Source organism: Branchiostoma floridae, chromosome 4 (genome assembly GCF_000003815.2).
Source record: "Branchiostoma floridae strain S238N-H82 chromosome 4, Bfl_VNyyK, whole genome shotgun sequence".
NCBI lineage: Eukaryota > Metazoa > Chordata > Leptocardii > Amphioxiformes > Branchiostomatidae > Branchiostoma > Branchiostoma floridae.
Genome location: NC_049982.1, coordinates 17,260,406 through 17,286,982, shown reverse-complemented (window position 1 = coordinate 17,286,982; position 26,577 = coordinate 17,260,406). Strand labels below are relative to the sequence as shown.

The 26,577-nt window shown below is 41.1% G+C and overlaps 1 protein-coding gene across 1 annotated transcript; it reads right to left on the bottom strand.

The window, feature by feature from the left end:
• LOC118414314 (alpha-2,8-sialyltransferase 8F-like) lies at window positions 1-26,577 on the bottom strand. Its single transcript, XM_035818283.1, has 9 exons — window positions 26,365-26,577; window positions 10,587-10,700; window positions 9,201-9,461; window positions 5,569-5,713; window positions 4,932-5,044; window positions 4,557-4,652; window positions 2,627-2,733; window positions 1,885-2,022; window positions 1-1,510 (listed from the first exon to the last, which is right to left on the bottom strand). The coding sequence occupies exons 1-9, from the start codon at window positions 26,478-26,480 to the stop codon at window positions 1,284-1,286; spliced, it is 1,317 nt and encodes a 438-aa protein (XP_035674176.1). The 5' UTR covers window positions 26,481-26,577; the 3' UTR covers window positions 1-1,283.

Sequence of the window (26,577 nt, the reverse complement as noted above, 5' to 3'; positions counted from 1 at the left end):
TTTGGATCATATACTAACGCAACCATGCGAGAGATGTGCATTTAGACGTACTCCCTGCTCTTGCCATTCCTTCCCCTTTTTCAGAAAAACCTGACGGACGTGGCTTCCCCACAAAATGTACGGACAAATAACATGTACGGTGGGTTGTGCCCTTAGCTTTAAGTACACACTCTCTCTTCCTTCCTCTCTCCCTCCCCCTCTCTCTCTCTCTCTACATACATATATAAGTACCCTTTTGCAAAACAATTTACATATCATATATACAAGAATTGATTTAACTGCTAAAAAAAGCCAAAGCTTATGCTATTGATTGTAAAAGATTGATGATGATGAATACATTGATATTGATAAAAGTTTGATAATAAAATTAACAACTTATTGAGAACTGCCTGATTCAGACAATACAATTTACTAGCCTAAGGATAAAACAAACTGATGACAATTTAACTGATTGACAGAGGCACATGTTTCTATGATTACTATGTGAACTGCACCTCTTTCACTCACTACCAGGAGGCACTACATTCAAGATAAACATAATTAAATTGCACCCGAGTCTTTGCCTGGTAACTCTCCTTATCAGATTGAGTTCTCTTCCATATTCCCCAAGCTCTCATTGCAAGACTAGCTGCAGTACTTCACACTGCGTGAGGAACCTGGCCTGATCAAGGCCACAATTCTATACACAGCTATGATGTACTTCAAGTACATAGTTGTACTAGTTCTCAAAATACAGTCAACAACTTCGTGCTCACAGTACCATTACTACATTCTAATGTAGATATAGATATCAAAATGACAACAATAAGCATGAAAAGTTACTGAACAATACTTGTCTCTATTGTTATTATGTAGAAAATAGACCTCGACATTAATTATATTGGATGGCACATAACGTTACCGGTATGTACAAATGTATAACGCTCGGAAGACTGCAAAAATGGAGGACAAATGTAAACCTGGCAGTGTGTTTGATGCTTTGGACTGAGTATAGAACTAGACTGAAAAACAAACCAGCTCCCTGTGCTAAGTTAGTTAGCCTCTGTACAACAGCCTCAAGATCATGTATCAAAAATACTTTTCATCCCAGCTACTACTCTAAGGAGGGGAGTTACAATGTAGACAGCTGTGCCAGGATGTCTTTTATACACTACCATAGTTTGACCCATACAAATGTAGAATGCTGCGGACAAGATTGATTTATCTAACATGTTCTACTTCATTTGCACATGTACCTGGTAGCTTGCATACTGACGGCAAGTAACCAGTGATATGCACCAGCATCACCTACCTGTCTCACATTTGTGTACATGAACATTGACTATACCTTGTTGGTGCCATTCTAACAGCTTCAGAAACTCCTGTGGCATGTTGTGCACCTTGTCCACTTTGCCCTTGTCATAGTAGTGATAAGCTAGCGGCTGGTCCTCAGGATCCTTGTCAAATGGCCAGAAGCCAAAGAGATGCACCTGGTCACACACAGACAGGGCCATACTGGACATGTACATTCCTGCAACAGGTACATGATTGTACACTTTCTTTGTGTTACAATTTTACAAACACATCGGATGGTTCCAGTAAAAATTATATAATAACAGGCATGAAGACTGATTTGGAATACCTGTCTTAGCTATACTAAGCTTGTCCCTTATCAGTGTCCTCGCATGTTAGCCAAATCTCATAATCATGACTTAAAAGTCACTAATTTGGGATATCTACAGAATACGAGTATGTACACTATGTAAATCTGAGGTAATCCTTTTAAGGCTAATTGTACAGTGCACTAAGAAGTCTCTCGCTTTCCATTGTGTGCACTTATGATTCCTTTAAACATACACACAGTGGCAAGCCATAAAAAGAAGATGTAAAGATATATCTCCTCACCAGTGGACAGCCGGTTGGACAGGCCGTGTGCTTTCCAGTAGTTCATGGTGTTGATGAAGTGTTTTGGGTTACCAAACACCAGTGCTGGGTTCCTGATCCTCCTCTGGGTTACAAATCTCAAGGCTTGCTGGGAGATTCCTGTCAAACATAGAGCATAGTTACATGGGTAACTAGTAAAAGTATTAATACAAAACATACACTGACTTGGGTCATTAAACAGTTTGAATTAAATCCAGTTTTCTAATCAAGGGGGTGGGGGGCAAAGTCATTTTCATTTCACTACTATTACAGATGAAGAGAGAACAATTAATACTATCAAAATCACAAAACCCATATACCATAATAAAGGATAACAAATTCTAAGTTAATGAACTACATGCCATATCAGCATGTTCCATCATACAATGACCTCCATGCTCCATGTATTGTGATTTTACTATGATCATTATCATTGATAATGTAGGTCACTGAGACATGGATGGGCATACATCACACATCATGGAGTCACTATCATTTCCTTAACACCTAATTCTTTATCACAGTGACTGTCAGGTAGTAACTAGACCTGTAATTCACGATAATGGCACCTTCAACAATGTTCTTGATTCTAAACATCCACAAATGGTGTAACACCAAAGCAAAGAATAGATAAGAATTACTGGTGACTGAACATCCCTCTTTTTCTGACTGTAAATTCCTAGAAGAGCTTTGGCTAATGAAGCCCAACACTACCACACTGTACCTGTAGCAGCCTTGACTCCAAAAGCTGACACCCAGAGGAGGCCAGGGAACTTCTTGATGTCTGTCATAAACTTGTCCCTTCCCTGCTGGGTCCGCAGGCCCTTGTATCTGTTGGTACCACAGAGCAGGATCTCCATAAATGCCATGATGGGAAGGGGACAACATGAGGGGTCCAAATACATGAGATAATTCTGGCGAATACATTTGAAATATTTCTAGATACAGACAGATGTGAGCAGCAAAATTCTGACATTTTCTGACAGAAAACTCTTTTCAAGTTAAGTCTCACTATTTCCTAGTGGTGCAGCAGATGTTCAAATTGCATATTTGAACTGACATATTGTGATGACTTACCTTGCGTAACCTAACTTTTAGACACCCTACAAGCATTAACTGAATGTAAGGCCATGTTGATTTGATTATATGGATGACATCCTCTGGGAACTCCAGAAGCGAATAAAAAAAAGTTTGGCCAAAAAAAAAAGTTCACTTCAGTATGAAATCTAAGTGGTCAGGAAGGTTGAACATAGGACTAAACACACATAGTATGGTATACCAACAGTTAGGTGTGGGGACCAGTACATCGTACAGGTGCAAAACGTTTTTTTCTTCTTCTTGGACCGATCCGAAAAAAAAGACCTGTAAAAAATCAGTGGAACCAGTTTCGCCAATTAGAAAATGGACACACTATGTCAGCAAGCGTTTGGGGTCTTACCGGGCTAAGAAGACAACAAGAGCGAAGTCGAGTAGAGTTTATAGTCATTTGCACCAAGTTTCTACAGTCAAAGGTACAGAAACTTGATTAACTTGGAGATGGGATTTTAAAACGCCAGTGGGAGTCAGATAATCCACCAAACAGATTCCTTTGTAGCAAAATTGACCAATTATCATTGTTTTGAGTATAGCAAATTCTCAAGTTTCCACAGACAATCAGGTTCAGATCCGGATCTGGAAATGATCCTCTGGACCTGAACGGAACCTGTACCTAAATTTTCTGCACTGGTACCTACCCCTACCAACAATAGATTTTTTTTCACATCTTATTCTTTGACTTAAGATTTATTTTGGCATTCTATGGCATTATTTATCTGTTTTTTGATACTTTTTTTCCAATCTACAGCATATATGTGCTCATTTTACAGCTGCTTTGCACAATTCACTGTGTGGTCAAAAACTTTTTTTTTTTTGGAAATGGCCGAAAATTGGTGCGAGCGCGAATGTCATCCATATACATAATCAAATCAATATGGCCTAATACATCAAAAATATAGCACTACTGGTCACTCTAGCGCATTTAGGATTTGTGCTATCACACAAAAAGCAATGTTTTAAGAAACTATTTTAAGGAGCCCATTCCTCAAATGTTCAATTCTGCTCAATGACATTATAAACAAATGCTGTATGTCCATGGTGCTGAAACAGTGGTGATGACAAGAAAACAATGTTGGGAAAAACCATTACTGACAATATGGAAGAGAGCAGAGAAGCAGAGTGGAGTGAATTGTAGTGGTGTAGAGAGGGGTGGAGTGGAGGGGAGTGGAGTGGAGAGGAGGGGAGGGGATGGGAGAGGAGAGGAGGAGAGGAGAGTTATGAAAAAGTGGTGGGAGAGGAGTGCAGAGGAGAGTGGATATGACAGGAGAGGAGTGGAAAAGAGACTAGTGGACAGGAGAGGAAAGGGGAGCAAAAGAAGTAGAGGGGAGCAAATGAGAGGGAGGGGAGGGATATATGTACACAGATATATACAGAGAGACCCTGGTACTGACTCACTTGTAAAAATGCTAAGCTATCTAAAATATGACACTTACTTTGATGCTATTTGCGATATGGGATTAGCAGTGGTGAAACTGCTCCTTATCCCTGTGTTCACAGCATACTTGCCTCCAATAGGAGGCAAGTTGCACCTAATGAAAAACACAAAACTCAAGACTTACATCCAGGATATTTGAGATATGGGGTTAGCAGTGGTAAAATTGCTCTTTATCCCTGTGTCCTCAGCATACTTGCCTCCAATAGGAGGTAAGTTGCACCTAATGAAAAACAAAAAATTTTGTATAAAGCATAATGCAATTGCTGATACTTTAAACATTATGCTGGTTGATGTAGTACTCTTGTTTTTAATGTTCAGGAAAACACAAGAAATTATGACATAACAGCATTGTGTACTGCAAAAAAATCATAGGATGCAGTTGTTCTGTTTATCATGTCATATAAAAACGGCTAATGATCTCTTTTTATCTTGCTGTGTCATAAGGACAAATATTTGTATTCATTATGAGAAGTCTGGCAGACCTAAGAAAGAAGTTTACCTGAAGACATAATCTGCTCTATCAATCTCCTGCCCACATCCACTCTGGGACAGGATGGCCCCGTTCCCCACCACACTGCAGCGGGAGAACCTCCTCCCAGAAAAAGGAGAGGTCTGCAGGAAATCATCATAATACATACATAAAACAAAATGTGAACTTTTTCAAATTTCAACTTCCTAAATATGATTTACATCAAGAACAGTTCCTGCAATGTGAAGGTCCACTCATACTTGCTGCAGAGCATGTAGGTGACCGAAAGAAACTTCAACATGCTGAAGTAAAAAATATAGTACAATCATTATTATTATGCTAAAATTTCTTCCAACAAAAAGTAAACACGGGTCAAATTTTCAACATCTGTTACAGATATGTGGCACAAGGTCACGTGTTATTGAGTTCACGTGTCTGTACATCTCATGACTTTACTTTTTGAAGTGATTGGTCATCAGTATTGATCCTGAAGAAGGCGACAGCAGTGGTCGTTGAAAATTTGATCCGTGTACACTTTTGTGTTGGAAAAAATTTAGCATTGTACTATGATTACTACCAACACAGATGAGCTTCCATCATAAGTGAACTGTGAACAACATATATACCATGTATCGTTATCCAATTATTGCCGTGACTGCCATCCTACCTTAGGCAACATCCTGGTGAGTGCAGAGGTGACCCTGTAGGTCCTGTCCTTCTGTATGGCATAGTGGATAGTCATCCCTATTTTTGTGTTCTTCTGGGTCAGAATGAAATCATCTTGGGTAGAACAGCAGTTGTACAGCTCTTCCCTAGAAATCAATACATGAGTTAATACAGGTGCCATACCTTCCCAGACATTTCAGTTTATATCATAAAACCCAACTTCTTTCATGGAGTTGTGGGGGCACTCCAGTATTCAAATATCAAAACTGTTTGAAATGAAGGTTGCCCAGCCTGCGAAAGAAACTGGATTTCATTTCATGCGCCAAATGCTGTCGTGACAGCAACACACAAGAATATAACATCAACCAAGCATAATGACACCCATCCTGCCTGTCTAGATTACTATATAACTTATATCTGGCTTCTAGTCACGTTCACCCTTAGGGGAGGGTGGGACACACAATCAGTACCTGACAACAAGGCAATCTCCCTGTAATCCCCTGCAAACAACAGATGGCTTCCTCTCGTAACTAACTCTTAAAGGGGCTTACTTTGGCGCACGAGTATTTCAGCTTCCACACAAACGTACTTCCTCCTGCCAGTGGAGTGACATTGATCAATGTGAATGTCTATCAAACAGAAAGTTTATAACCTATGGAGGGGCTTCTCTCGCGTTGTTAAGAACAAATTATTGCCAGCAGTTTCTGCACGAAGGCTGCTGAATCAGTCTGAACTGACAGGAGTCACTACACAGGCTACTACCAATTGTATAATTTATTACAGATTAATGTGATACGAGATATGAATAAAAATTGCACTGGCAAAATAATGATTGGCTAGAAATAACTGAAGTACAATGTAACTTTCTGTGTTGTATATGATCCAAAAGAAATAAAGACAACTTACTTCCTGATATTGCAGGACAGAAATCAAAACTGCTCAGTCATCAATCAATTATAAAAGTTTTCCTTTCGGGCCTGCGTCTGCACTTTCTAATGCAGCTCAGAAGCATAAAAGGTTTTTAATTCTCCATTCTGATATACAATGGATAAAATGGTTCAATCCATCATGATGTACTTAACTGGAATATCCTGTCTAACGGTCTCATTTCCTGGTGACTGTAATGCCAGAAGTGGGTTACAATACACAGCTGCTGCCTATGTCAATCACAAACAGAACAACAAGACTGCCCATTTGGCAGGTAATCTTGCTGATGGTTAAGAAGAATGAGCACAGCAAGCTGGATTGATGCCTGTTCAAATTGCTGTCCATATCACAATGCAGCGCTAATGCTACCTGCAATACCATTAGGCAGGCAGGGGGGATGAACAGCCATGTAGCTTGATGCATGCTGAGAGAGGTTTTTACCTCTGAGCAATTTTACAAGTCCATTTCACTTGATTTGTCACTCTGAAACAGTATTTCCCAGAATGGAAGCTGTAAACGTTAATGGAATGGATATAAAGTGGGATGATGCACACTTATAAATGCTGTGCAAAGGAAGTGATGACGTTATTAGGTCAGCATGAAATTTACAGTAACATTCCAGATGAATATCTGAGATAGCATAACGAGGACATTGATTCTGATTTAAGCCCCGGTCACAAGAATCGTACGACGTCCTTGCGATGGCATATTACGCCTATCGCATGATGATCACAGTGGATCGCAGCTAAATCGTAAGCAAAATCAGCCATCGCAGAGCATCGCAGAGCATCGGATGATGTTCAAAATTTTTCCAGCGTCGTACGATTTTTCACTTGTGTCTCTTCTGTATAGCCGTCTGACCGTTTTTTGTGCTTCTTTAACCAACAAAATGTGGACATAGCTGTTGAATACCTTCCTATAATATCTTTAACTGTAAAAATAAATTAAAAAAGACCATGACAGCAAGAGTATTACAAGGAAAAGTTCAAATCAAGCGTGAGTACTGGTATTGTTATCTCGGCCTGCTTGCCGGCTCTGCGTGTCTGGCTCTTTCGAAGATTGTATCATGATATGCTATCAACAAAAAGATGCCATCATACAAAAATCATATCATAAGCATTATATCATATATATTTCCGACTCATAGAGCCTGCCTTTATGTTTGAGTTGTTCCCATGGTTATTACGATTATGGTAAACTGACCCAAGACCGACGAGAGCTGAGATTTGATCTAATTATAAACTCACGTGCATGAAGCGATCAAACAATTGTCTGCATCACCTGTGCGTGGCGCGCTGTTCTCTGGTTGCGATTGTGGCAGTTGCGACTGATATATTTTCCCTTTTCGTCAATATCGACAATATCAGGGAAAACTGAAACCATCACAACATGCTAAAAATTCATAAATGTAAAACCTCATCAGTAGACAAAAATTGCCGTAATGAAGTCTGCTTTGGGGGAAAATAAAATCTTACGACGATAGCGAAATTTTGAACATGTTCAAAATCCATTTCAGCTCTATTTTCGTCATAGGAGGCTCCCCGATATACTATGATTTACCTGCGATTGACGCAGGTACGCTCTAATGACCTCATCGTACGATGCACTACGATTCTTGTGACCATGGCTTCATATATTTAAACCATTGCTTCCGATTCTTCCCCGACTTACGACGTACTGCGCTTATGCCGCGCATAAAACCTCCATCGCAGTCAATCGTACGATTCTTGTGACCGGGGCTTTAACCAGTCTTCAGGGACACCTGGAGAGCAGAAAGTACTGCTGTGCTTGGCTGGGAACATTTTGGCATTGTTATCTTTTTGTTTACAGTACATCACACAACATGTATAACAATCTTGTTTTCAAATTTAATATTGGAGAGCTCGATGGGTAGAAATAGCTGCCACCAAACATGTATAATCATTTTCATCAACATTGTCCGTCTATGTTTTTACCTGGGACAGCAACTAGCAGGTCTTTCTACACTGTTTTGCAACCCATCCCATCTTGTATGGAAAATTGTTCTCAGTTGATTGTTATAGAATAATTAAAATTAATGTAGTTAAGTGTTATGGAAGAAGACCTTTTGCAGACTGTGCCAGACTTGGCTAACAAGAAGGTTTTGTTTAGTTTATTATTACAAACTCTCCTGGTGACAAGGTTTGTGCCAAATGACTAGTCCAGAAAAACAAGCAGACAGTGTATATCATGTCCCAGTAGACCCTTGCCTGAAAAGGAAATAGCACCTTCCTTAATAAACATTCCGAGGTATGAGTCAGGTCTGGCTTGCTAAGTTGTACATATCTTAGAAAACTTTTCTTGCCCAACACTGCATATACATACATGTATATCCAGGTTCACGTACTCACTATAGATGGTTAAGAGAGGGGAATCAGCATTTGCAGGCATCCTCATATTATGGCTTATTTCAGATAAAGTCATGTTTCCTGATGCATGTATTAGACATGCACAGGAGGAAAATGCATTGATACCTCATCATGGTTCAAAAGCAAATGAAGAGTTTGTTAAGAGAAATGGGAGAGTCTATGCTAGAATTGGTTGGTAATTGTAGCCCTAACCAGCTTGCAATTTCCTGACCTGAGTTGTCATATAGACCCGCAAAGCACTTGTAGTGAAGATGCAGTCTTAAGCTCTTGGGTAATTATTACCTTGCATTAAAAGAAAAAAAACGTAAAATTTCCTCACCTGAGTACTGCAATGGCTTTGTCATTTTGTTGCCATGTTCCATTAAAATGTCTTCCTAACTCCACAACGTCCACAGGCGTGGTTTTCTGCAGGTGTCTGGAAACATTTTGTGTGACAGTTTTGCTGTTTATGCTAACGTCAGTATTGTTCTTCTTGGCACTGGTTGTGTGACTAGGCACAACGGTAGTTACAAGGTTCAAAGCCTGTGAGATCTGTAGTAAGGATGCATTCCTGTGTATCAAACTGGAGCTGTTGTGCGACCTGTAGCAACAGGGAACAAGTGCGAATTTCAGAGTACTCCAACAAAATTTCTTCTGTATTGTTTGGATCTTGTTGTATGACAGCTTCAGGTAAACGTTTGAGAAGTTTAGGATAAAGTTCAACAATCAACTGGCAAAAAGACATGACAAGAGTGTCTTTGAGGTACCTCTAATTTACATCACAAGTAGAGAAGAAATTGGACCATTTTGCACATTAGGCCAGAGATATACACAGGAAGATTCAGTCAAATGCATGCAGTAAGTAAGCAGATAAGGTCCACAAGTAAGCAGATAAGGTTTGCTCCAATAGTACAAGAAAAAAAATCAAGGGACAAGACAGAAGTTTGTAAATACTGTATTCATCAATATTCTTTATTTCAATAGTGATGTCTAAGACTACTTTAAATGTTAAGAGACTAAAACACCAACTTGTATTTTCACTTCTGGCTTGCTGTCTTGCCCCCTTATTTTATCTCCTTATACATTGGAACATTCCAAAGGCAAGCAGGATCAAGACACATTGATCATAACTTCAAAATCAATTGATAACGTACATGCATGCATTCACATTGTTGTGGTATCCATCAACATTCTGTTCCTTTCTATTTCACTTAAAACTCTTAACTGTCACCATCTATCTCTATCACAAAAAAAGTCATAAAATTTAATGGAAAGAAAACTAGACTTTTTATACATGTGGAAAGCAGCCCTTACTTTCCAAGCAGTTCATATTATTGGTTCTCCACAAGATGGCACCTTGAGTCCCAAGTTTCCAACTCTTCAGTTTAAAACTTCACATCCCAATCTGCCACTGGGACAGTTTCCATTACCTTTCTCTGTATTGCTTTTCTTGTCTTTCCTGTCCTGTTTCTCCAATACAATTAGCGCCAATGCGGATCCTTGATACTGGATACTACTATTGCAAATGGGATCAGGTCAACATTCTTATCAAACCACAGGCTGGACCAGCACTGGTTCTCACTACAGGACGGCATCTTTGGAAAAGGTAAGGAGCGAACAATGCTTGATGACTAATGTGCAAGCTGCTGTTTTGTTTTCCACATCAGCCAAAAGTTCCAAGTAAGGCCAATTTAATATAACTGTAGACAATAAATGAAGTGTTTACCGAGGTTGGACCAGCTTTGCGACAGATTGTGTCATTAGAACGAAATACACCAGGGAAAGAACTGTGATGATCACCGCACCCAGCCCCAGCCGATGAACAGCCTTCAACATAGCACTGCAGACAAAAAATAACGACTTAGAACATTCAAACTTTATTTCAAATGTGTTGTATGAATCAATATTGACAAGGTTAGAATTCTCTTTAAACACCTTAGCATTTCAGTATATTATAAGCTACTGCCAAGTGCTGGTGTGTAATAGACACTGCAGATATTAATTAGTCCTTGAGTGTGATTTCTACACTTACTTAAAAATTGTAGGTTGTAATAAAGCATCAAAATGTCACCTACATGTATTTATCCTCGGTGCACATTTGCCCTTCAAACCAATTCTATAGAGGACATGTATTCAGAAATCATGTCAGGTTGGCTCCTTTATTGAAGGGCGTGTAATTTCTCAGATGACTTGCTCTCTCTGCACTGTTGGCAGATAACACCTATCAGTTTGTCAAATATTTAGGCTCACATGGCCCAAATGTCAAAGTTTACACTCTCTAAACATTTATTACCTGTGTGTGTTGTGTCTATGTCTGTGTATATATGTGCATTTGTATATATCCGAGTCTTTGTGTGTGTGCATGTGTGTGTGTGTGTGTGTGTGTATGTGTGTGTGCATGTTGATATTTAGCCCTTGACTATATAAGATGAATTACTAATACAATCCCCAAACCTTCCACCTGACAGTAACAGCCATGTTTTCAGTACCAATGTGTTGTGCAGTTTTCTTGAATTTTGATGGGGTCAGGGGTCAGATCCAAGATGGCCACATCTTTGGATCCTCCTGCACATGGGATGTGTATCTACCTCAATCCTTTGTGTGGAGGGTCCCTAGTTGGCCAATTTTAGGGTTATTGGAAGTAGATGACAGGGTTTAATGTGGCTTTATGTTCATTTTTTGTTTTTGTTCATTTAGTTAGATCATATGATATGCCAAATATCCATGCCTTTCCGCCCCCCTCCCACTCTTCTTTATTTATTATTTTATTGACTTTTTTCTGCATTTACTTTGCCCCACCTTGAATTTGAGCATCTCTACAACCCACATCTAGCAGTTAACTATCCCTTGTGGACTAGGGAAAAGATCTGACAACCCCCCCCCCCCCCTTCCCCCTACTCAGGGATAGCGAGTTGGCCAGACAGGGGTCATAGCTGAAGTGGAAGCAGCCTGTCTAGGGACGAGCCCCCCGAAACAAAGCTCCTACCTGACCTGGGGTAGCTCCATCGCGGCAGCTGACGATAAACTGACAGTCTGGTGTGATGGATGATGTTGTGAGAGCCCTGTGACCGGGCCACAGGTTGGCGACAGGAAAGACATCCGGCCATAAAACGGGCGCATGCCCTGTCCTATTTGAAATGGAAAGTCTTCACCACTTGAAGTTCAGAGTTGGTTCCTTGAATGTGGGCACCCTGAAGGGACGTAGCAGTGAAGTTGTGGAGACACTCACTAGAAGAAGGGTGGATCTCTGTTGTCTGCAAGAGACCAGGTGGTCCGGAGGCCTTGATGCTAACCAAGCCCGGTTTGTTAAAGGAAAGGACTCGCGCTACAAGTTCTACTGGTGTGGGAACAAGCAAGGTCAAGGCGGTGTAGGCATCATGCTTGCTGAGAAGTGGGTGGAGAATGTCTTTGAGGTCCAGCGTATCTCTGATAGGATCCTCCTGCTGCGACTCGTCATTGGCAAATCCGTTTTCACGTTCCTCTCCGTCTATGCGCCCCAGATCGGACTCTCGGATGCTGAGAAAGAGCGTTTCTACGACCAGATGCAGAGCACCATCGCCAAGATACCTGCCTCTGAGACCGTGTTTCCTATCGGAGACTGGAATGGTCATGTTGGTGAGGACGCTCAGGGGTTTGAGGAGGTCCATGGCGGTCATGGCTTTGGTGAACGGAACACGGAAGGGGAGAGGATATTGGAATTTGCCGTGGCAAACGACCTGCTCATCGGAAACACTTTGTTCGTCAAGAGGGAGTCCCACTTGGTCACCTACACCTCTGGTAACCACAGGACCCAGATTGACTACATCCTCTTCCGCCAGAGTTTCAGAAAGGCTGTCTCCAACATAAAGGTCATCCCCGGTGAGGAGTGTGCTCGACAGCACCAGCTGTTAGTGTGTGACTTTGTTGTACGCACCCCTGCAGTTCGTAAGCGCAAGTTTACACCTCGGCTGCGGACTTGGAAGTTGCGTGACACCGCTGTTGCTAGGGAGTTCCGGGAGACTTTTGTATCCAAAGTTGAGTCAGTCACTACTGATGCCACTGGTGGGGAGGTAGAGGATCTCTGGTCAAGGTTGAAGACCCCGCTCTTGGAAGCGGCTGCGAGCGTGTGTGGGTACTCCAAGAACCATCTGTGGAAACCTGAGACCTGGTGGTGGGATGACCATGTAGAAGAAGCTGTGTCCAAGAAAAGGGCACGGTTTAAGGTCTTCAACTCCCTTAGGAAGCAAGGTAAAACTGCGGTAGCAATGGTCGCAAAAACTGCCTACAATGAAGCCAAACGCCTTGCTAAGCACGCTGTCTGGCTGGCCAAATCTGCAGCAGAGAAAGAGACTTTTGCTGTCATCGATCCTCAAGGTGCAGATGTGTACCGCGTAGCCAAACAGATGGAGCGTTCCAACCAGGATGTTGTAGGCGAAATGTGCGTTCGGAACGACGCAGGTGAACTCTCCCTCAACGACGAGGATAAGATGAAGGCCTGGGTCGAACACTACAACAGGCTCTTGAACGTGGAGTTTGACTGGCCAATGGATGAGCTTCCAGAGGCTGCTCCAGTTGTAGGACCTGCTCCACCAGTCACTACTGAGATGATCAGCAAGGCACTGAGTAAGATGAGGTTTGGAAAAGCTGTGGGCCCTTCTGGCATCAATGCTGAGATGCTAAAGGCAGCTGGCGAGGAGGGCATCGAGTTGACTAGACAACTGACTGAAGCGGTCTTCAGGAACGGAACTGTGCCGGTTGAGTGGGAGAAGAGCATCATTCTCAGTCTCTACAAGGGGAAAGGCGAAGCTCTAGACCGAGGCAACTACAGAGGCCTCAAGCTCACCGACCATGTCATGAAGTTACTGGAGCGTGTGCTGGACTCAGCTATTCGTAAGATGGTCAACATCGACGACCTTCAGTTTGCCTTTGTGCCTGGCAGAGGCACCACCGATGCCATCTTCATTGTGCGCCAGCTGCAAGAGAAGTTCATAGCCGCAAACAAACCTCTGTACTTTGCCTTTGTCGATCTGGAGAAGGCCTTCGATCGAGTTCCCAGAAGGGTGCTGTGGTGGGCACTGAGAAGTCTTGGTGTTGAGGAGTGGGCCGTGAGGGTGATCCAGGCCATGTACGCAAATGCCAGGAGCCGTGTGCGAGTGAACGGACAGTACAGCGAGGAGTTCGGCGTTGGTGTTGGCGTTCACCAGGAACGCCAACACCAGGGATCTGTCCTCAGTCCCCTGCTGTTCATCCTCGTTTTGGAAGCTCTGTCTCGTGAATTCCGCACTGGAGTCCCCTGGGAGCTCCTGTACGCAGACGACCTGGTAATCATCGCAGACACCCTGGAAGAATGCATCGCTAGACTGAAGGCATGGAAGTCGGGCATGGAACGCAAAGGCCTGCGGGTTAACATGGGAAAGACAAAGATCATGATTTCTGGTCAAGGACTGAACAAACTGAAGGAAACTGGATCTTTCCCGTGTGCTGTATGCCGTTCCGGGGTGGGTGCTAACTCCATCCAGTGTACAGTTTGTAACTTCTGGGTCCACAAGAGATGCTGTGGCATAAGAGGGAGTCTGCTAGCTGTGCAGAACTACACATGTCCGCGGTGTCGAGGGGAAGCTAGGCCACTGGATGGCCGCCCTACAACACAAGTCACTGTGGATGAAGTGGTCTTGGACGTGGAAGCCAGCTTTTGTTACCTTGGGGACATGCTCTGTGCTGGTGGCGGATGTGAGCTTGCAGTCACCACCAGATCCTGCGTTGCCTGGGGTAAATTCAAGAAGCTCCTGCCCATCCTTACTTCCAGGCACCTACCCTTCAAAACCCGTGGCAAGGTGTTTGACTGCTGTGTACGTGCGGCCATGCTTCATGGGAGTGAAACCTGGGCACCTACCACCTCGGATCTACAGCGGTTGCGCCGCAATGACCGTGCCATGATCAGATGGATTTGTGGCGTCAAACCCCGGGATGAGACCCCTTCATCTAGCTTACTTGATAAACTTGGTATTCTGGACATCATCTCAGTGCTGCAGGCCCGCCGCCTTAGGTGGTTTGGGCACGTTGAAAGATCTAGTGACTGCATCAATAAGATCACCAAACTGAAAGTATCTGGCAACAGAGGTCGTGGTAGACCTAGGAAAACCTGGAGGGACTGTGTCAGCAGGGACTTGAAGGAGTGCGGTCTGACAGGGGTCGACCCACTGGACAGAGCCAAATGGAAGCGGAGTGTGAAGACTGGCCGACTGCTGCCTACCCCTGCGTCAGGGAACCCAGCAGCAGTATAATCTAACCATGGATAGTGAGTGAGTGAGTTTGAACAACAAGAAGTGAATTGCATACAAACAATTGTCGCCCTGTTGTGACTTGGAGATAAATTTGTGCTCCATCCACACTGAATCACCCCCAAAATGCTGTAAGGCAATGCTGTGTGTCTGACCTGATATTGAGTAGGTAATGCACCAGAAATGGAAGCACTGTCAGTGGGGCTGAGCACTGATCCCCTTCCATTAGACATGATCCCAGGCTTTAATGTAAAAGTGACAGGGCTCTTAATGTTCTTAAGATGTGAATTACTCTTAACACCTTACAGACAGCTCTGCTTTACAAATCTTATCCCCTCCACCAACATTGACGGCCACAACTGGCAGCTCACAGTCTGGAGCTCAGAGGCATAGCAATAATGTACAGCTAGGGTTTAGTAAACATTACAAGACAACAAGAGATTGCCCTAAAAATCATTTTTGACACAATCTGTTTTGTCTGTTTTCTCCCTTCCCCTCCTTCCAGACACCGGTGGGGGGTGGGTGGGGGTGGGGTTGGGGGGTTTGGGACAACAAACCCTCAGTCTCACCCTGGTACAGAATTACAGAATTTACTGTTACTTTGGCAGATTTGACACTTCGTGCAGGATTACCTCAACACAAGAGGAGAACTTAAGAGATGTGTTCACAAAGTGAAGGTTGTCTAATGTCTGATCAAGTATGGAGACATTAACCACTGTTAGATATATGGTAGCATTGATGCAAGAAATCTGTATAAAGGGTAAACAGGAATTCATAGGCATCCTTGCATACATTACAATCTATTCTGTAATTTCAGCCTTCTACTTTGCACATCGTGTCATGGGAGACAAGGTATAGCTAGTGCGGCAGGTGGTGGTGCACAAAAAAATGATACTAGTAGTATATAAACGTACAGAAAAACATTAAGTGCATAAAATGAACTGAGCTGTGCAACTATGTACAACAGCCACACTAGTAAACAAAAATGGGCCCTACAGCAGCTGGCTGTTGGCAGGGAGCCAGCCATCACTTTATCCATGTCTCTTACGTTCTAGTGTTATGTTGAGGTAATCCTGATAAATTCCCACACAAGAGTGATGTATCATCACTGCACAAAGTGTCAAATCTGCAGAGATAATAATAAGCTCCCTGTTGAGCTTAGTCAATGATGTAGCTGAACAGAAGACAGAATAAAAAAAAAATTGCTGTGGTTTTTAGTTTGTGGTGAAGCGGTCACCTCAAAAACCACAAACATGAAACTAATGCAATTTAATGTATCCCCCAAAGACTTTTTACAACAATCGATCATTGCAGGGTGTGTTACAAAGAAATATTCACAGCATTTACCTATAGTGATGCGCACTAATGGACAGAACCTCATGAACCGCTGATATTGTGGAGGAAGACAATGACTAGATTAGAAACAAGACTCAGACTGCATCTCTTAACCTATAGTCTAGCCTCGTTTCTATACATCACCCATACTTAATATGGGACTTCAAAGCAGCTACATTTTTGTACACATGTCTATGAACATAACTTTGCCAGGTAGGATTCATCATCATGCCCCCCCCCCCTTCTCCCTCTCCAATACCAGTTCTTCATCAGGATCACGGAATGTTACATAATTTCCATCCTCCTGGAGGTGTAACCAACTGATTGTGTAGGAATATTAAATATAGTTACTAATTTATTTAAAAATCCTGTCCATTTCAACTTCCATTTGTAATTGCCATTGTCTGTCAGCAGGGTTAGTTGGGCAGCCCTGGCTGTGCATGCAGAATAGCCAAACCAACAAATAAATGAATAGATAAAAGAATTTTGTATTATTGCATATCAGAAGTCACCTTCTATCAAACTTTCAATTCACAAATAGTTCTGAAATTTAATCTGCACACACACAATGGATGAACTCAGCACACAAGTAGTTACAAAGGGCATCTCAATAAACTCAATAATCTCCATTCAATGAAACAACCCTTCTGAACTGGAATTATTCACTGCAACTGTATTCAGCAGAAAGTAATAAAGTAATAAAATAAAACTCATATTCCAAAACTGTACCCAGAATATAGTAACATATCTTATAGATATATGAATGAATTTTTGCCTGGCTCAATCAAGATATCTCAGCACAGACTTCTGCATCATTTGTCCAGTCGATAAAGGACACTTCTACATCCACTCCAATAGCCAAATCAACAATGCACACTTATCTATCTTAACATATAGTAGGAGGTTGTCCAACCTCCTCATACTTCTAGTTCTACATGTTCATACTAACAGCTGTGACTTGACATGTTCATGGAGGGATATGATAAATATTCAAGAAAACAATCATCAATTATCTTCCTTTCTCAGTGATGCATCTGTCTGTCACACATTCAAAAACAGCATAACATTCTCTCCCTACATTGTGTATGTTGCATTTGAAATTTCCCCCATCTACTATGCTATCTACAACATGTATCATTATATGCAGTCTAGCAGTCTGACCCTTTCACAGAAACATGGGGTGTCCCAATGTCATCTCTAGCAGCAATTAGATCTGACAGGCGCAGGTGACTCCTGACACTAATCACAACCCTGCCATTTAGCTGTGGTACAGTTCACATCTGCACCTTCCAAGCTAACCAATCAACAACTTAATCAGTCCAAAATCAGCAAAATGTGAAACAACTGAATTCCACATAAAAGGACATTTATTAATAATACATTACTGGGTTTAGAACTTCTTCAAAACCAAATTTTCTAATGGAAAACCTATAAACACAGACCAACTCAGACAAATTAATAGAATAGCAGATAATGAAAAAACAATAATTTTTTTCCTTCGGAAAAAGTCATAATTCATATTTTTATTATGCTGACCAGGGAAACCAATGCGAATCTCATATAAATAGCCAGTGAGGAGAAAGCTTCATCTGTATTATAACAGGATATTATATTACAATATCATTCCTGTTTTCCTCCCAGCACTCTTAGTAATAACGCTCTCTTCTTGCCAAGATCCTTGATGCTCCCAGTGTCACAGGATGATGATGCAACACCCTTCTAATTGGCACTCAACTGAGAAATTGGCTCTCTACTGAGAGGGTACATTTTGCTATATAGCAAAACAATAATTTCTCTCAAAGTAACGTGCTAGACTGGCTATATTTCAAATCATCATGGGATGCAAATCTTACAATATCATTGGATCATTAGTGCAATATATATAAACTGGCTGATACTACCTTTCCCGCTGCTATCTTGTGCAGTAGACAGCATTTTCATGATTACAAAGAACCATTGTAGGATGGTTCAACTCACCTGGACCCCTGCCTGGCACTGCTCATTGTATGCTCTGGGTGCACCTGGCAGCTGTATGCAAATTCTACTGGGCTAAATCAGCAATCCTCAAGGACAGCAAAATGAGTCTGTGTGGACGCTGACTCAGGTTTAAAATAGGAAGGAAAGAGCAAATGATAGGGGTCTATTGGCTCGGGTTAGGTCACATGACCACGAAAACAGTCAAATGAATGCCAGAGGGACTGATTCAAAGGTTATGTCTTATCTCTATTAGGTGCACATCTTTCATGATACAAAAATCAATACAAACCGCGGAGGTGTATATTTGGGTTCTTTAGTGAAGGTGAAATGAGTGTCTTACTCATTCAATAATGGCCATGGTAAAATCCTACCATACCTCAGTATCAATATTATCAAGCAAGGAGCACATTCCAAAATCTTAGGTCTTTGTGCCATTTCAGTACACGCACTCTTCATGTTACAAACATTCCATAAAAGGGCACAAATCTATTGTATAATACTGCACAGTTGAATTTAAGAAATATAATCCTAATTCTATTCATTTTGAATAGTATCTCCGTGTTCCTGAGCTCCTTGGATTTCCATGTTGACCTATTTAGGCAGTGTTCCAGAAAAGAAGATACAGTAGGCAGAACCTAGGTGGAATAGTTGCATTGGCAGGTCAAGCATACATGTCTATCAACAGTGCAAATAAAGGTAAATTTCAATGTACTTCTTGAAATTTTCAAAGTGGTTTTATGTTATCTCTGTCAACTGCACCAAAACTACAGTATTATGGCCTCTGGTTAGCAATGCTGTGATCTTTGCCACTCAAGGGTCGGAATCCACATGATCCAAACACAATCAGTAACTTCTTTCCATGTTGTCATTGGTGGGGATCACATCTGCAGTATGGACCAAGCAAATCCCTACAACAACATCTGATGGACTGACAACTGAACAGAAAAAAAATTAAATATTAATTTTAAAAGTTCCACTTGCGCCTCCCTATTGATGGCCTCGAACAATCTTATCTTATTGTATTGCCTGATTCCATGTTTCTGTCTCTGGCACAGTGTTGTTGTTTTTTACACATGGTTAATAAAGGGTGGCTAACCGATACCGTCTAAACAGTACTGAAATGCAAGCTTGGTGTTGCATGGAACAAATTAATCCCATCAAATACATTCTGTGACAGAAAATGTCTACCCTGTAGTACTAGTACCTATTGAAATGAGTCAATCTATTAGTAATGCACACAAGAGCAAACCTACCAGAAAATATTAATGCTTTTGCGTTTGTAGTATATATTAGCATTCATACAAGTTTCAAATCCCTTAAAATTCTTTAGTTCATGCAATACACCCAAATGTTGCCAATTGTAAAGTCACATTTGCATGATTAAACCTATGTGGCTAAGTCATCTTATTCAAAGCACAGAAGAAATATCGGTCACAACAGTGACAATAACAACAACATTTCTGATGAATGCAGCATTTTGGTGCATCTAAGACTGGTGTTTAAAAAGGACAAATATAGGTGTCAACAAGGTAACAACAGCCATATCTGTCATTATAAACCTGATTTGCGCATGAAGGAAAATACTTTCATTTATAAGAAATATTTCATTTGCGAAACGTTGCCAACAGGACGGTCTGTCAACAGATCATATGCAACGGACATAATTTTTATAATGCAATGGTGACCAATGATCCAGGAATAGCTAGTTAAACTAAATTACTGTTACAGAACAGCCGTGCAGCAAGTTGAAGACACTGCAGTCCAAAATTAATGAAGCTCCGCTCCAATAACGAGACATATTTTTGTCACTTCCTATTGTAACATACCTGCTGATGTTTTTACACTGGTAATATACATGTAGTCAGCGAGAGGGACCAGGAACCTGTTACCACATCTAGCCTAGATGCCATTGTGTTGAGTCAAAAGTCCTTGGTATTTCTCTGCTCCCAGGCCCAAGGGCATTAATATCCCTGTGGCCCACCTGTTGTCAGGATGACTGTTGATCTGCACCATTGCCTCAACTGTGGGGAAACAATGGAAGAAATCACCTGAAAGAAACCTGACACCTGCCCTCAATGACAGGGGGTACACATTCTACCATTCCACCGGACATTCTACCCACGTCGCTTGTACCAGACATAACCATACAAGACCCGGGCAAACAAACACTCACTGTACCCTTCGAACAAAACACCCGTAGTGCCGAGGACAGGAAAAGGGCAACATATGAGAATTTATTAAGTGAAATTGACATTCACAGCACCTACGCTACACTTATCACTATTGAAATTGGTAGTAGGGGATGGGTAAACAGCGAGAACTGCTCAAAGCTAAAATCTCTCTGTGTAGTTAGGCACAAGGAACGCGAAGTCTGCCAGCTGAAAAGCAGATTGGGAAAGTGTGCAGTCTGCACTTGCAGTCTGCACTTCATATGTTATATATTGTGCAAGAAATACAGTTGGGTGGGAAAAACCTCTGGGTCTATTCTCAAGCTGCTGATAGTTGTAACCTTACATGAAATAGTGTAACATTAAAAAAAGTGCAATATATTAGTTTTGCCATCTTCTTGTGCAATATGCTTCAAGAATTTTAAAACAGTTTGTATTTCAGCAGTCTGACGCACACAATTGTTCTTTTTAATATGTATTACCTTGCGCCCTCTGAACCTCGTTAGTCCAGAAAAAGGGTTGACCTAGGTATTTTAATCCGTCTTTCATCTTGTATTTGTATGTCAAAGACTCAATGAAGATGATTCTGAAAAAAAATACATTTGAAGCTTGCACGACAAGAGTGGTGATATAATAATTCAACCACAAATAATGTGCTTACAACAGGTAGAAATGAAAACTGTTTCCTGAAAAATCGGATATCAATTACCAACAGATATCATTTCAGAACCAGGGATGGATGTCAATAACCAAATGATGAAAGTTGAGCACAAAGGACAGGTATAAAACCCCAAAGATAGCAGTTCTGTGCCACAGACAGATATCAATAACAAACATATATGATTCAGTGCTACAGACAAATGTCACTATCCAACAGATATCAGTCCAGCACCAAGGACAGATGTCACTAACAAACAGATGTCAGTCCGGCACCAAGGACATATGTCTATAACTAACAGATATTAGTCCAGTACCAAGGACAGATTTCACTAACCAACAGATATCAGTCCAGCACCAAGGACAGGTGTCAATAACCAACAGATATCAGTTCAGCACCAAGGCTAGGTGTCACTAACCAACAGACATCAGTCCAGCACCAATGACAGATATTGATAACCAACAGATATTAGTCCAGCACCAAGGACAGATATCCCTTCCCAACAGATTTCAATTCTCATGAAGACTTAATGCAAACATTCTATAAATATCAATATCCTCACTCTGTAAAGGCAGGTTTGATTTTGATACTATTATGGGGATAGAGCAAAAGAAAACACAATATACAAACATGTAGGTGTGCATGCATGCAAACATACACATACACACACATAAACTTCCCCTCACTGAAAGTAAAACAGTACTTAATATATCATTTAGAAGTTCCTATCTGTCTGTTGTATCTCAAAGACCTTTTTAAAATGGCACTTGGGGAATATTACTCTTTGTCAATGGCCAGGAAAATCCTATTTTAAAATTCCAACAGAGTAGGAAATCAATTATGCATGATGGATGTCAGCTGGATTTGCTTTCCCTATTCTTCTACATACCAGTACCATATATTACCATCTGATGTTACAGGTGGGTGTGGCACAATGTTGGATAGAAACAACCGTAGCAACTAACAAACCAGGGCACATGTAGATATACAGGTGAATGAAAGGATCTGATCATCAACTATCCAAACAGACAACAATCTGACATATAGGTGTGGCACAATTTTGGATAGAAACAACTGCAGCAACTAACAAACCAGGGTACAAGTGAATGAAAGGATATGATCATCAACCATCCAAATAGACAACAATCTGGCTCATGCAAACTTGCTTAATGGCATATGGCTGTAAAATACCTCACAGTTAAGAAAAAAGGTACTGTACATGTCTAAAACATTATACAGGTTGGCAAAAAAAGCAACAAGCTACAGTGCTAAGTTGAGTATAAAGGAATCTTTAAAGTTACAGGAAGGCCCAGCTGTTTAACTCAGAGAAATCCCATATCTCATCCAAATTCAATCATTTAGTAATTTCACACATAGGATATCCTGCGTGCATCAGGAAAATCAAATCATGGGTACCATGGCACAAGTCCCACAAGCACACTTTAAATCAAGACTAATTCTTCCCAATTTGTTACTATATTCTTGATCAATACTTTAAATTCAATTCCTATAGCGGGTGCAATGCTTCAAATCCAAGTTCCTACATCCCACCACTGATGGCATTTCTGCATAACTGCGTACCCAAATTACTGTGGCACTGCAAGCACCACACTTCAGTTGGAACTTGCTTTTTTTTGGAGTATTCAATACAAATTGAGTATCTTACCCCAATTCTGTACATAAAGCTCAATCTTGAAAAGAAAAATAATCTTCCTACATAAATGTCTGGAAATAGTTGAATTAGTCCAAGCACCCGGCTTTCTTTCTCATAATGTGATTTAAACTGCTGGTACCAGTACTGCACCAGTGACTCCAATAACTCTGGCTATTAGAAGAATCATTCCACTGTTACAGGTCACTGGCTTGTCTGGGAACATGAAAGCAGTTATTGCTTTTATAACGAAGTATTACGTGACCCTGCCTTTTTCTAAATTAGGTTCAAAACAGGGCTTAAAATACTGGCTTTACAGACTATTGTGCACCCCAAAACAGAGCTGTGTACCTGATTACTTCCATAAAAATGGAGTTTTTGTTTTTGATGTGTCTGTCTATCTGTATTTCTATGTTTCCAGATATGTGTCCAATATGGAAAATCCGGTCCTTCCAGACAGTCTGCCTTGTCTGGACAACCCAGCCCTCATCGTTTAAACAACTTTTAGTCACACCACTAATTGCCAGTTTGCAGTTGACCTGCATACTAATGCTTTGTGATGGACAGTCAGGATCAGTCTATAGAGTTTACTTCATTTGACTTTGGTCATTCCACTAAAACTTGGCTCTTGGCAACTGATTTTGTTAATATTCAATCAGCAGTAATAATCAATGTTACTATGGAACAAACAAGATACATGATATAGAAACCTTTGTGGAATATCAAATGAGTAATACCAGTAAGCAAATGCTTACAGTTAGATGCTATGCCTTTTCATCTTCTTGATTTCTGCCCTTAACTATCTACATGCCCAAATCAGACACTATATTCACTTCATTAGCCCAAAACTCCATTACTTCCCTGTTCTTTTCTCATCCCCTTCTTTACGAGACAGCCAATCTTTTCCCTCTAGCCTCCAAACACACGGCACAAATGATGACCACTGCTCAGTTCCTTGAGTGAAATCTCGGTGTACCGCTACCCAGCCCTAGTAAGCACCATGAGTACAAGATAGTATCTGGCAGTCTAAATATAGCTTGCCTTGTTTGAAACATTGATAGATTGTCATATGGGCCCTTTCAAGAAAAATTTCTCCAAATTTGATATCAAAGAGGATTGTAAAGAACACTGCAATTGACAAAACAAGTACGTCTCTTGATTTGCCATTTACGTGGTGCAATTTCTGCAAGAATAGCTAGGTGGGGCCATTGTTCAGTGACTAAGATACAGATGCCCCCACAGAGGGAGCATCTTGATTTTTAGTATCTTTTACTACCGTCAAAACTACAACTTGGACCATTTAGTTTCATATTGCTACTACACCCTCTGCTACATGTAACCATCTTACCCAACCAGTAAACACTTTTTTGCATACTTTTGTCCAAAATTTTGACAATCACTCCATAAGAAGGTGAAGCAGGTGACCTTAGGATGATGATGAAGTATGCCACTTTTCCATTAGCTACAGCTCATTAGAGCCAGGCACATAGGGTCATCACTACTCTTTTTGGTAAGTGTGTTGGGTTCTTTTACGCACAGAGGTTTGACGCCATAAGGCGAAAGCTCTTTATCTTTATAAGCTCCCTCATACACAGGCTTCTGGCTTTGTATCCCCCTCTGAATGGACAATTCAATTCTTTTCCAGTCATGTCCAGCCCCTGACACAAACACAGAGGTGGCAAGTAACACTGCACAGACCACTTAACCACACAAGCACAATGCAAAATCAATCAAGCAAAGTACCATGGCCATGTGAAGTTCACAGAAAAACTGGAAAAAACTTTTGAGGCTGTTTTGGGAACAGACAACATAGTATCAAATATATTAAACAAATAAATAAGACATTAGTAGGTCATCAACATGTTCTGCTTTCTAGAGCAATTAACAATGTACGAGGTGGACTACTGCCAAATGTCAAAATATCCAATGGAATAGGGACAAGACATACAATCCCTCACAACAATAGAATATGCATTTATGTCTTCAATAGTCCACATTACCGAAACAAGCTTTCAATTGTGCAGGGTTGGACAAGTCCACTAGTCCGATTGTCCCAGGCATGTGAAAATGCCCATCGGGCAAGTGCATGTCCTACTTGTCCAATCGTGCAAGTACTAACAAGTTAGTAGGATTTTTCCCTGAGTGTGATTTTGAGATATAATATATATATACATGTATAACGTATTAGTTGCTTATTACAGTCATAGCATCAAGCATTGGTCAGCACAGAAAAATAGAGCCAATAATACAAGAATCCCATTGCTGGAAGTGAAAATTCATTGTGAAAAAATGTCATTTAAATTTATCAAAATTTTTCATGTACTTGCCCAATAGGACAAGTGAATTTTAGAAAACTTGTTAAACCCTGTTGTGTGTTGCTGTTTAAAAAGAAAAAAGGTGAAAATCAATGTGAGCGTGGATGTCATCCATGAAAAGCCAATGTGGCCTGATATTTCAAGATTGCAACATTAATATAATAAAATTACAAACCAAGGAAAAAAAAAGTTTTTTATTTTTTTATTTATTTATTTATTGATCTTTTAGGGTAGTCCCTTCAGTTAACGTAGTAACTGATTTCCAAGGGAGCCCTATATATATACATGTTCGCACATGTTCGCACAACGACAGGTTATACGTCCGGGTGAATGATGTAGATCACCATGTGGCCGATACGAGACAGAGGTCGCCAGGCCTCCATCCGGGTGATTTGAAGTAAATCACCAACTTCCGACAGAAGGATTTGCACTAACACACACGGAAAAAGTTACAAACTGAAACTTACAGCATAGCATCAAAGTGGCAGAAATTTTACATTCAGTTGATGTTTTGTTCAAATGGATGGAAAAGCCACTTGAACTGAACTATCTGTTGTGGGTCTAATAGTAATAATAGTACCGTTAACTTAGTTATACTTGAAACCCATTGAAGGTTTGAAGTGAGCTGTAACCAGTACCCAGTATTAAACTGACTGAGGCCCTGACTGAAGCTGTCGACCGTCTCCCGAGACGACAAGAGCCGAAGAGACCGATGGCTTTCTGTATTCCTTAAAGCATAGTGTTTATGTATTGCATCATAGCTAAAAAATGTTACTTCATCAGTTTACAGAACATCAACATAATTTGTTGATAAACAGAAAGCCAATCACTGTGATCTTGGATGGGTCCAGCAACTGTGTTAAAGTATAACGTTACATGTATGTTATGTGCCCCTGGATCCCACGGGAGCTGGCTGCTGTATGCTCTGGAAACAGACTGGCACCCATGTCCATTCCCATGTCCATTCAGTGGTTGTGATTTTTGTGGGTATATGACGATACCACCATTTGCTCACTAGAGTGTAAATGTCAGGAATTATACCGGTGACCTTCTTTCCTGGACTCCGCCTCATCATCACCGTAAAATTATATCTCCACTCCTGTCCTTTGGTGCAGAACAGAGTCTGACATAAAAACTTACCTTATTCTAGCAGTTCCATAGCTGTCTTCCTGACGAAACTGACGATCAAAATTGCATTGGTTGATGAGATGATCATGAGGACCGAGGACGAAGTCCCGCTGCCAGTCTTCACACATGACCTTCTTATGATGCTGCTGACCCCGACCCTTCTCCCTCGTGATGAGAGTATCACTCCGCGGCCGGGTTTCCGCGACATGGGGACTCGGGTCTATT

What these genes read in the sequence shown, in the direction of transcription:
- LOC118414314 (XM_035818283.1), bottom strand. Translation starts at nt 26,480, where the DNA reads ATGTGTGAAGACTGGCAGCGGGACTTCGTCCTCGGTCCTCATGATCAT. An exon ending in TATGGAACTGCTAGAATAAG is followed by an intron (nt 10,701 to 26,364) that starts GTAAGTTTTTAT and finishes TTTTGTCTGCAG; the next exon opens with TGCTATGTTGAAGGCTGTTC. An exon ending in TGGAGTCAAGGCTGCTACAG is followed by an intron (nt 2,023 to 2,626) that starts GTACAGTGTGGT and finishes TATGTTTGACAG; the next exon opens with GAATCTCCCAGCAAGCCTTG.